General features: G+C 50.4%; 1 protein-coding gene across 1 annotated transcript in view; it reads left to right on the forward strand.

Moving 5' to 3' along the window:
* The window catches only part of ADAMTS10 (ADAM metallopeptidase with thrombospondin type 1 motif 10), an 85,797-nt gene that overhangs the window by 55,068 nt on the left and 18,262 nt on the right, over positions 1-12,467 (forward strand). The window contains 2 exon segments of the mRNA XM_060232829.1: positions 301-464; positions 11,065-11,191. Of these exon segments, the coding sequence (XP_060088812.1) occupies positions 301-464; positions 11,065-11,191 (291 nt within the window).

The raw sequence follows: 12,467 nt of genomic DNA on the forward strand, positions 1-12,467 counted from the left end.
TCTTGAGGTTGGCGTTTCTGGGGAACTTTTAAGGTGTTAATTGGAAACTTTGTCGTTTGGGTTCCGTTTTGTAACGGCCAATGGCTATACACAATACATTTTTTACTGACTGACTGGCATTGTAAAATCCAAGGGGGGGCCGGGTCTCCAAAGTGCTTCTAGACTCAAATCCAGCTATTCTACTGCAGACCCACATGACTACCCTAAATCTGTCCATCTCGCGCTCTCTCTGTATAAAACATCCAAGTGAATATATATTCTTTGCTTATTTAAACACTGTCTCTTGTGTTGTCCTTCCAGCTCTAAGAGGAGAAAGCAACGAATACTTTATCAACGGGAAGCTCTCAATAGACCCTCCACGGCGATTTGATGTTGCCGGGACCACCTTCCACTACCGGCGCTCTCAGGATGAGCCGGAGTCTCTGGAGGCCCTCGGTCCGACTAACATCACCCTCGTCCTTATGGTTAGTGCTGCTGTCAAAATGGGGTGGGGAAGACAGATGTGATTTCACACATGCAAATCTCCAACAGGATCAAAAGGAGAGGGGGCCCACTAGCAATCCCCCCACTGGTGAATATTGCAAAAAAGCTGAGAATCTTTCAGTTGTTTGTGATCCTTGATTGGATAGGATTATGTGTTGCCCTCACTCTGAAGGGTCTTCATTTGCATCAGCACAGAGTTCAGTGTGATTGGCAACATAAGCACTGTGTTGCAAGGATCATTGTTGAGAAAACAAAAAAACCTTGAGGGGCTTTCAGGTTCTTGAAAGGGATGCCCATCTATGTGCACACATGAATGATTGTCCTCTCCCGTGGCAGTTCCATCTCTTCCCACGAGCGTCATCCTCTGTGAAGAAGGGAAGTGACTCAAAAACAGTATTATAGCATTGGAAAAAGTCTTGAAAAGGGCAATTAGGATGATTAAAGGGTTGGAACACTTTCCCTATGAAGAAAGGTTAAAGTGCTTGGGGCTCTTTAGCTTGGAGAAACGTCGACTGAAGGGTAACATGATAGAGATTTACAAGATTATGCAGGGGATAGAGAAGGTAGAGAAAGAAGGACTTTTCTCCCTTTCTCTCAATACGAGAACTCCTGGGCACTCAATGAAATTGCTAAGCAGTCAAGTTAGAATGGATAAAAGGAAGTCCTTCTTCACCCAAAGGGTGATTAATATGTGGAATTCACTGCCACAGGAGGGGTGGCGGCTACAAGCATAGGCAGCTTCAAGAGGGGATTGGATAAGCATATGGAGCAGAGGTTATTGTTGGAACTTTCTGGGGCAGTGATGTTCTATATTCTTGGTGTTTGGGGGGGCACAGTGGGAGGGCATCTAGTGTCCTAGCCCCACTGGTGAACCTCCTGATGGCACTTGTTTGTTTGTTTTTTGCCACTGTGTGACACAGACTGTTGGACTAGATGGGCTATTGGCCTGATCCAACATGGCTTCTCTTATGCTCTTATGTGTGTCAGAACTTGAAGAACTTCAAACGAAACTCATTACTTTGTTGCAAAAGTATAAGACGTTTATTGAGAACTGTGTTCAGGGAAAGCACAAGTTGACTCTGATAACGAGTCCAGCTATCGATACATTCTTTATGCAGTTGTAACAGAAACAATAAAACCATTTCTCACACTCTGGGAGACAGTTGTCTGTTCCCAGGGTCCCTTATCTCCATGGAGGAGGAAGGAGCCCTGCGGTGATGCTCAGGCAGGCTAGCTTCAAAGGACACCTGCAGATGTTTTCCAGAGGCTATCTGTCACCCTTCAGTGGTTACAGTTTGTTTGAAATGCAAAGCATTTGGTTAGTAGGCCTGACCAAGGACATAGGATTAGTAGGCAGTTACAATATGGAGTCGGTTAGGCTAAGGGCACCAAGCTCAGCATACACAGCAGATACAAGTTCTGACAATGTGACACAGAGTGTTTGACTGGATGGACAATTGGCCTGATCCTACATGGTTTCTCTTACATTCTTATGACTGGGAGCTTATTTAACTTGTGTGATCAAGGCACAATCTTCCTCAGCCATCAATTCCTTCTAATTAGGGTGGCCCACCTGGGCAGTATAATAAAAAGTAGAGACATCACCCTGCCAACAAAAGTCCATTTAGTCAAAGTGATGGTATTCCCAGTAGTAATGTATGGCTGTGAGAGCTGGACCATAAGGCGCAGAAGAACAGATGCTTTTGAGCTGTGGTGCTGGAGAAGACTCTTGAGAGTCGCTTGGACTGCAAGAAGATCCATTCAATCAGTCCTAAGGGAAATCAACCCAGACTGTTCCCTGGAAGGTCAGATGCCGAAGCTGAAGCTCACATACAATGAGAAGGGAGCACTCACTGAAGAAGACCCTGGTGCTGGGAAAGACAAAAGGCAAAAGAAGAAGGGGACGGCAAAAGATGAGATGGGTGGACAGCGTTACTGATGTACCAAACACAAATATGAGCAGACTTTGGAGGATAGTGGAAGACAGGAGGGCCTGGCGTGACTTTGTCCATGGGGTCGCTTAGAGTCGGACTCGACTGTGCGACTGAACAGCAACAACTCAAGGTTGGAAAATACTCTGAGATTTTGTCAGAACTCAAGAACTTCAAACGGATCCCATACTTAGTTATAAAGCTAGGATTTTATTGAAGAGAACTAGGTGCTGGAAAAGGCAAGATAACAGTAATGGCGAGAGCCAGCATCAGCTTGATTTTATACACGTAAAGCAAACATCTCACAAAGCCACAATTCACATTGTAGGGCGCAGCTGTCTTCTCACCATCACTATCAGTAGAGAGGATGCCTCCCTACTCCGAAGGCCATGCTGTTCGGCTTCAAAGGGTCCCAGTGTGAGAATGTGCAGAGACAAGACATAATTCATTCTACAGCCCCAAATATTTTGGATACCAGTGGGGCAAGGTTAATTACTATTCAGGCACTCTGGGTTAAGCAGAGGTTACAACATGGAGTCAGTTTGGTTCAGTAACAATACAGCTCTAAGCCACAATAAAACTACCATACAGCATTGGTCACATTATAGAGGACCAGCAGCAAAGATACAAGTTCTGACATACTGCCCCCCCTAAGCGCCCCCTCCCACGGGGCCGGCCTTGGGCTTGTGCGGGTACAGTAGGTGAAACTTTTTCAGCAGTTGCGGTGCCACTACATTCTGAGACTCGACCCACTCGTCACAGCTCGGGGGGAAGTGTTTCCACCTGATCAAATAATACAGTTTCCCCCGTTTGACTCTGGAGTCCAGGATCTCCTGGACTTCATGGTGACTCTGACCCCTCACTGTCGTCGGAGGGGGCGGTGGGGCCCTGGGATGGAAGGACGTAGCACCAGGGTCTTTCCGAAGCAAGCTGCAATGAAAAACAGGATGGATCTTACTTAGTGATTTGGGTAGTTCGAGTTCTACCGTTACTTTATTTATCACTCTTTTGATTTTGAAAGGTCCTAGGAACTTCAGTGCAAGTTTGCGGCAGGACTGGGGAAGGGGAAGGTTCTTTGTCGACAGGAAAACTGTATCCCCCACCTTCAGATCCCACTCCGGAGAGTGTTTTTTGTCAAACTGTTTTTTGTATGCTTTTTTCGCTTCCTCCAGGTTTTCCTGAATTCCCTTCCAGCCGTCACGAAGTCCCTCCCACCATTGTTGGCATGATGTTGGCTGGGATGGGCTGGCTGGGAGGGCGAGCGTAGGGAACGGCTTGCCCTCGTAGCCATTGATGATTTGAAAAGGGGAGGTTTTGGTTGAGCTATGGAGGCTATTGTTGTAGCCGTATTCTGCAAAGGGGAGGAGATCTACCCAGTTGGACTGTTGGAAATTAATGAAACAGCGGAGGTATTGTTCTAGAAGGCCATTAACCCTCTCCGTCTGTCCGTCCGACTGGGGGTGGTAGGCAGAACTCAGTCCTTGCTCAATGCCAGCTAGTTTGCAGAACTCCCGCCAGAAGTTGGCAACGAACTGCGTTCCGCGGTCACTAATGACCTTGTCTGGGAATGAGTGTAGGCGTACAATGTGAGTGAAAAAGAGCTGGGCAAGTTTTTTGGCTGTAGGTAACTGTTTGCAAGGAATGAAGTGAGCCTGCTTTGAAAAGGTGTCGACTACGACCAAGATGACTGTCTTGCCCTGTGAGGGCGGGAGCTCTACAATGAAGTCCATGGAGACTACCGACCAAGGTCGGGTGGCTGTAGGGAGGGGAACCAGGTGGCCCGGAGGTTTGCCCCCCCTTCGTTTCGCCATGAGGCAAGTGGGACATGATAGTACAAATTCTGAAACATCTTTTTTCATTTTCGGCCACCAAAATTGGCGGGTGAGCAAGTTGAGTGTTTTGACATAGCCAAAGTGGCCGGCCAAGCGACTTGAGTGGCAGCGGTCCAAAACCTCCTTCCTGAGGGGATCGGGCACATAGATTTTTTCATTATGTAACCAGAGCCCGTTCTCGGCCTTGACCAAGTTGGGGGGGCGGTCAGTTTCTTGTTTGTACTCTGAGAGGAACCGAGAAAGTAATTCTAAGTCCGGTGGGTTGGTCTGTTTACCGGAGCGGGTGGTGACCCCCCCCGCGATGGCTGAGGGGGAAATTAGTGAGTCCACCACCTCCTCCCTGAGACTGTCGTGTTGGGGCAGGCGGGAAAGGGCGTCCGCTAAAAAGTTCTTTGAGCCCGGGATGTGTTTCAACACAAAATCAAACTTGGCAAAGAAGCCTGCCCACCGGATCTGTTTTGCAGTCATTTTGCGACGCCCAGTGAGGGCTTCCAGGTTTTTGTGATCGGTCCAGATTTCGAAGGGGACTCTCGCTCCTTCAAGCCAGGAGCGCCAGGTTTTTAAGGCAAACATAACTGCAAATGCCTCTTTGTCCCAGACCGACCAGTTTCTTTGTTCATTGGAAAATTTCCTGGAAATATAGGCACAGGGTCGGAGCACCCCATTTTCTCCCCTCTGCATTAATATGGCTCCTACAGCGGCGTCGGAGGCGTCGCATTGGACCACAAAGGGCTTAAGTTCGTCAGGATGAGCCAGCACGGGTTCGGAGGTGAAGAGGCGTTTTAGCTCAGTGAAAGCTTTTTGACAGTCAGGCGTCCACGTTAGGCGTGCGCCGGGTTTTTTAGCCTCGTCGCCCTTCCCTTTAGTTTTGAGGAGTTCTGTAAGAGGGAGCATGACCGTGGCGAACCCCTTTATGAAGTCGCGGTAAAAGTTAGCGAACCCGATAAAACTTTGTAACTGCTTGCGGGTTCGAGGGGGTTCCCAGTCTAACACCGCTTGGACCTTTGCGGGGTCCATGGACAATCCCTCCCCCGACACCCGGAAGCCCAAGTAATCCAGTTCGGTCTTGTGGAATTCACATTTTGACAATTTGGCATACAGTTTGTGTTTACAAAGGGTGCTTAACACTTTTCTGACCAAAGGCACATGAGACTTTAGATCTTGTGAATAGATAATGATGTCATCAAGGTACACCACCACCCCCTTGAACAGGAAGTCCCGCAGCACTTCATTAATAAAGTTCATAAAAACACCCGGGGCTCCCTGTAGCCCAAACGGCATGACAAGGTACTCAAATTGTCCCAGTGGGGTGTTGAAGGCTGTCTTCCACTCGTCCCCCTCTTTGATGCGGACGCGGAAGTATGCGTCTCGGAGGTCGAGTTTGGTAAATACTTTCCCCTTTGCTACGGTGTTTAATAAGTCCTTTATCAACGGGATCGGGTAGGCGTTGGACATGGAAATCCCGTTTATCGCACGAAAATCTGTGCAAAGCCTAAGAGACCCGTCCTTCTTCTTTCGGAACAGGACAGGGGCGGCATGGGGAGCTGTGGCGGGTCGAATAAAGCCACGCTTTAGATTTTTGTCCAAAAACTTTCGGAGTTCAGCTTTCTCCGCCCAACCCATGGAGTACAGTTTCGCTTTGGGAAGCTGCTGCCCTGGGATTAGCTCAATGGCACAGTCCGTAGGGCGGTGGGGCGGTAGCTCATCCGCTTCCTTCTCGCTAAATGCCAGCTTTAAGTCTCGGTACTCCTTGGGGATGGAGGCGACTTCCTCGAGTGTGAGGCACGCCCGCATGTTTTGGGGGGGAGCGTGCGGCCCCCACTCGGGGCGCCAGTGGTGATGCTCGCACCTCCAATCCGGGAACCGGACGAGCTGTTCCTCCCACCTTATGTCGGGTTGGTGGCGGGCGAGCCAAGCTGAGCCTACTACCACGTCGAAAGAGCAGGAGGGGGCGATTACGAAAGTCTCAATTCCCCAATGCTCCTCAGTCCCTACCGGGACCGCCTGAGTTTCTAAAGTACATGGTTCCCCTCTCATGGGCCCCCCGTCCATTTGCTGGAACTGCATCGGTTGTGGCAGGGGCGAAGTGGCTAATCCCAGCGCCTCAACTAGGCGGGGGGTGATCAAGTCCCTGTTACACCCTGAGTCGATTAGCGCTCGGGCGTGCATGAATCTCTTTAGGTTCGGGTTAAGGAGGGTGACGGCCATAAAAAGTAAACCCCCAGTTGCTCTCACCGTGAGGAGTGCCGGCTGTTGTTGGACCTGCTTTGCGGCACCCATTAAAGCAGGTCACTGTCGTTTCCCGCCGACTCGGTATCGTCCGACTCCTCGGTCGATTCTTCGACTGCCGCCAGGCTGGTGGTAAAATCCTCGTCAGTCGCCAAGGAAGTGGCGACGGAGCCCCGACTGGGCTCCTTCGATCGGCTGCTCTTCTTCTTCTTCGGGCCCGGGGTGGTTGGCCGCGCCGTGGGTGGTGTGGATCCCGCTTTCCCAGGGCAGTTAGCAGCAAGATGATTTGGGTCCCCGCATTGGAAGCACTTGCGGGCGGGAGACGGGGTGGAGGTCGTCGGAGCCTTCTTCCCTTCAGATTTAGTTGGGGTGTGTTTGGCTTCCTTCCTCGCTAGTTGCTGTCTCCTCATCCCCACGTGTTGGAGGTTGGTCTCCACTTCCCCGGCCAGTTGGATCCAGCCGACCAGCGTGTCGGGCCTTCCCTGACTGTAACAGCGGTCGAGGATGCTCGGATTCAACCCATTGATGAACGCGGTGTATTTCATGACCTCGTTCCATCCCCTCGCTGCCGCACAGTACCCCAGGAATTCGGTGGCGTACTCGCGGGTGGAGCGGTTGCCCTGTTCGATGCGTTGGAGGGCAGCGACCGCCTTCTCCTCCCGCAAGGGATCTCCATACTGGCGGAGCATCGCGTGCAGGAACCCTGCCACGGTAGCTAATTCGGGCTTTCTCCCCATGAAAAGCCCCACATACCATTTGCGGGCCGCCCCTCTCAGTCGAGACGCGATGTGGTACACTCGGCTGGCCTCGGTAGGGTAGTCGGCGCCCCAGTGGGTGAAAAACGTGTCGCACTGAATAGTAAAGTATTCCACGTCCTCCGGATTCCCATCGAACGTAATCTTCAGCTCTCTTCCCCGTCCCTCGGCCCCTCCTGGCGCTCGCGGCGCCCCAGGCGGCGGTGCTGGGCCCGGTAGGGCCGGCGGGATCGGACCGGGTAGTGCAGGCGGCGCCGGGGCGGCCGGGGCCCCTGGTGCGGGCGGCGCCGGCGGTGCCGGGGCGGCCGGAGCCGGCGGAGCCGGAGGTGCCGGGGCCGCTGGGGCCGCTGGGGCCGGCGGCGCCGGGGCAGCTGGAGCCTGCGGGGCGGGGGCCGGCGGGGCGACAGGCGGTTGCCCCAGTGGCAACACTCCATACGGTATCCCCAGGACCGCGGTTTGCAAAGTGCGGAGCTGGTCGTGGATAGCGCCCAGGTTCTGCTGCATCTCCTCGGCCATCGTCACGCGGGAACGGTGCACATCGCCGTGGATTTCCCGCACCCAATCGAATAATTCGTTGCGGAGGGTCCGGATCGGGTCTTCCCCCCCTCGGGGCTCCGTGCCCTCCGCCTGGCCCTCGTCGTCGTCTCCTGCCCCTCCTTCGCCCAACATGCTTCGATACCGCTGCTCCGCGGCGTCGATTGCTGCCGTGGACTTCCGCGGGCTCCAGGTTCGCGGGGCCGGGAAGGCGGCGTCGACCGAGAAGGGCGCTGGAACCTTAATTTTGCGTCGGACCCCCGTCACGTTTGGGTCGAGCGGCGGGTCCTCCGATGGGGTGGTGGGCTCTCCGTCGTCTGGTACTTTTGCCGCCATCGAGCCAAGCCTCCAGTACAGATAAGCCACGAACAATGGGATTACTGTTATAATGTCAGAACTCAAGAACTTCAAACGGATCCCATACTTAGTTATAAAGCTAGGATTTTATTGAAGAGAACTAGGTGCTGGAAAAGGCAAGATAACAGTAATGGCGAGAGCCAGCATCAGCTTGATTTTATACACGTAAAGCAAACATCTCACAAAGCCACAATTCACATTGTAGGGCGCAGCTGTCTTCTCACCATCACTATCAGTAGAGAGGATGCCTCCCTACTCCGAAGGCCATGCTGTTCGGCTTCAAAGGGTCCCAGTGTGAGAATGTGCAGAGACAAGACATAATTCATTCTACAGCCCCAAATATTTTGGATACCAGTGGGGCAAGGTTAATTACTATTCAGGCACTCTGGGTTAAGCAGAGGTTACAACATGGAGTCAGTTTGGTTCAGTAACAATACAGCTCTAAGCCACAATAAAACTACCATACAGCATTGGTCACATTATAGAGGACCAGCAGCAAAGATACAAGTTCTGACAGATTTAGGGGTGGAACATGGGGAGGGTGGGGGTTGGTGAGAGTAGGGACCTCTGTGGGATAAAATGCCATAGAGCCCACCCTCCAAAGCAATAATTTTCTCCAGAGGAATCATTGTTTTATCTGGAGATCAGTTTTAATCCTGGGAGATCTCCAAGGCCGTTCTTGGAGGCGGGCAGCCCTACTGCCAACCCAGATGGAAATAGTGTTTTCTCAGCCTGCCAAATTCTTTCAGAGCCTCCTCTTCATATACAAAGGCAAGCTTTATTTGCTTTGGAACAAGAGGAGATCAGGAGGGAAGGATATGGTAGCAGCCTGGTCCATTTTGAGGAGAGTACAGATTAATTGACAGCCAAACCCGTATAGCCTCTGTAACTTCATTTTGTCTCTTGCTAAGTTTCTGAGCCCCGTGGCACAGAGTGGTAAAGCTGCAGTACTGCAGTCCAAATTCTCTGCTCATGGCCTGAGTTCAATCCCGGCAGAAACTGGGTTCAGGTTGCTGGCTCAAGGTTGACTCAGACTTCTATCCTTCCGAGGTCGGTAAAATATGAGTAACCAGCTTTCTGAGGGGAAAGCGTAGATGACTGGGGAAGGCAATGGCAAACCACCCCATAAAAAAGTCTGCCGTGAAAACGCCGTGATGCGACGTCACCCCAGAATCGGAAACGACTGGTGTCACCAGTAGACTGAGCCACAGCAGGCTGCTCCCAAGAGAATGTTTTCATTTACACCCTCCTTATCAAGAAAACTGACTTGTTTTGCTCTGTTGCTGAGTACCAGGTGCAAGGTCTTTCAGTGTTGAGAGTATAGCTTTGACTATGCTGTTCTTGATTTGTAGCCAGCAATTAGAGTATAAGATGTTTAGTTTTAACTACGTCGTTTGAGTGAGAAGTTCTGCCTGGCCTTGCTGTGTATGTTCGAGGCCCAGCACTCAAGGCTTTTTTTTTTTGTAACAGGAACTCCTTTTCATTTTAGGCCACACCCCCTGATGTAGCCGGTCCTCCAGGAGCTTACAGTAGGCTCTGTAATAACAGCTCTGTAAGCTCTTGAAGCGAGCAGACTTCGGAGGATGCTGGAAGACAGGAGGGCCTGGCGTAACTTTGTCCACAGGGTTGCAAAGAGTTGGACTCGACTATATGACTGAACAACAACAAGCTGTTGGTGGATTAGCTACATCAGGGGTGTGTGGCCTAATATGCAAAGGAGTTCCTGCTGCAAAAAAAGCCCTGGATTGAAGCCTGTTAGTTCTGTAAGTCTGACGCTTCGTTAAAGAGCCAGTTTGGTGTAGTGGTTAAGTGCATGGACTCTTATCTGGGAGAACCGGGTTTGATTCCCCACTCCTCCACTTGCACCTGCCTCAATGGCCTTGGGTTAGCCATAGCTCTGGCAGAGGTTGTCCTTGAAAGGGCAGCTGCTGTGAGAGCCCTCTCCAGCCCCACCTGCTTCACAGGATGTCTGTTGTGGGGGGAGAAGATATGGGAGATTGTAAGCCACTCTGAGTCTCTGATTCAGAGAGAAGGGCGGGGTATAAATCTGTAATTCTTCTTCTTAAAAACTCCTTGTAAGCAAACCTGGACCTTGCATATCATTTTCTTGGGATTTCTGCAAACTTTGAGGCTTCTGGCCTGCGCTCCAGTGGAAGTGATTTGCTTTATGAGCTTCCCCACTCAAAATTTAGCTGTGCTAGTAAGAACAAGACAAAACGGAACTGTATATATATTTTTCGTGTGTGTGTGTGTGTGTGTGTGTGTGTATATACGGTTGGACTAGATGATCCTAGGGGGTTGGACTAGATGACCCTAGGGGGTTGGACTAGATGACCCTACAGGTCCCTTCCAACTCTATGATTCTATGATATGATTCTACTGTATGTACATATATGTACATATGTATGTTTCGGCAGGCCTTTAGCAGCTAAACCGGGAGAGGACTGCCATCCCGCTTCTCCAAAGAGCTACTGTTTGCTATAAGATCGCCGTCAGGATAGAAGAGCCTGCCTATATTGAAATGTGCAGCACCATAGAATGTTTTAAACTGTAACTGTATCTTATTGATTTTAAATTGTAATTTATAATTGTTTTGAATTGAATGGATTGTTAGCTGCCCTGAGTCCGCTCGCAGAGAGGGCGGGTTAGAAACTGAAAGTAATAATAAATAAATAAATATTTTGGGGGGGGAGGAAATTAAAACACAGAGGATTTGTGTACAAACTTAGAATTCAGCTTTAGTGAGCCTGTCCCCTTCCTTCCCTTTGCTTGAAAGCATCCTTGGGGAGCTTTTCTTCCATGCCAAATTATGCTCAGGCAGTCCTTGGGAATGAAAGTGGAATATTCTTCGGGGATTGTACCCCACAAGGGAGACTATTAACCTGCTGATGCTGCGATGTTGTTTCCACTCACCCATCCCCCACCCCCACCCGATCCCGGTAGGTTCTCGTGCGAGAAGAATTGCAAGGGATTCGGTATAAATTCAATGCTCCCATCACTCGCAGCTCTGTGGCCCAGTACTTGTGGCAGTACGTCCCGTGGACAAAATGTTCAGCTGTCTGTGCCGGAGGTAAGAATTTTTACGAGGGTGCACCTGGAGGGAAATTTCTGGTGGAGTTCAGCCAGATTCCCACATGAATCAAGTGCTCCCTCTGTTCTGTTCTTATTTCTCTCTGGATCTTGTTCTGTGAATTAATACGAGTTTAACTGTGAGCCTTCTTAAAATTAATTAGGAATTGGATCAGGCATATACACCTCCAGATTTCTCCCTCTCCAAGTATCTGGCCTCATTTTTTTTTAAGTGGAACTGATGTGTTAGGAATCTTCTGTCATCCCTGATTTTTAAAAATTTCAATTTTGCATAAAGAACATATAATGGTTTGCCGCTGTTTTCAGTTTTGACCCCATTTCATCTAGTTTGGCCCTCCTTCAACCACTTCTCTGGTTTCTGCGGTATATATCTTTGCAGCCCACAGGACTAGAAACTCAGCCTTAAAATCAGTGCCAGATTAAAGCCTGCCCCTAGGCAGTCAAAAAGGGGGCTCCTTTCTAATTATCTCAGAGTCGGAGCACCCACCCCACCACCCGCGGTTCCTTCCTGCTACAGCCTATAGGCACCTTCTCAAAAGCCCCTTTGACAAAGCTGTGGGGGAAACCGGGGGAAAAGCCAGTCTGTGGCCTCTAAAGGTGTGGGGGCCCATAGGCCAGTGCCTACTCGGCCTAATTGTTAATCAAGCCCTGCTTAAAATATATGAAAACTTTAGTGAAATATGTGCTCTGACCCTTCTGTGGTGCATAGATCTCCTTTAGGGTTGCCAACCCCACATTCTAAGAAGGATCTAGACAAGCTGGAACGGGTCCAGAGGAGGGCGACAAAGATGGTGAGAGGTCTGGAGACATGAGGAAAGGTTGAAGAAGCTGGGGATGTTTAGCCTGGAGAGGAGATGACTGAGGTGATACGATCACCATCTTCAAGTCCTTGAAGGGCTGTCATCTACAGGATGGTGTGGAATTGTTTTCTGTGGCCCCGGAAGGTAGGACCAGAACCAACGGGTTGAAATTAAATCAAGAGTTCCCGGCTCAACATTAGGAAGAACTTCCTGACCGTTAGAGCGATTCCTCAGTGAAACAGGCTTCCTCCTTGGGAGGTGGTGGGCTCTCCTTCCTTGGAGGTTTTGAAAAAGAGGCTAGATGGCCATCTGACAGCAATGAAGATCCTGTGAATTTAGGGGGAAATGTTTGTGAGTTTCCTGCATTGTGCAGGGGGTTGGACTAGATGACCCTGGAGGTCCCTTCCAACTCTATGATTCTGTGGGTTGTTATACCCAAGAAAAACCACTCTGTGA

This window comes from Heteronotia binoei, chromosome 2 (genome assembly GCF_032191835.1).
Source record: "Heteronotia binoei isolate CCM8104 ecotype False Entrance Well chromosome 2, APGP_CSIRO_Hbin_v1, whole genome shotgun sequence".
NCBI lineage: Eukaryota > Metazoa > Chordata > Lepidosauria > Squamata > Gekkonidae > Heteronotia > Heteronotia binoei.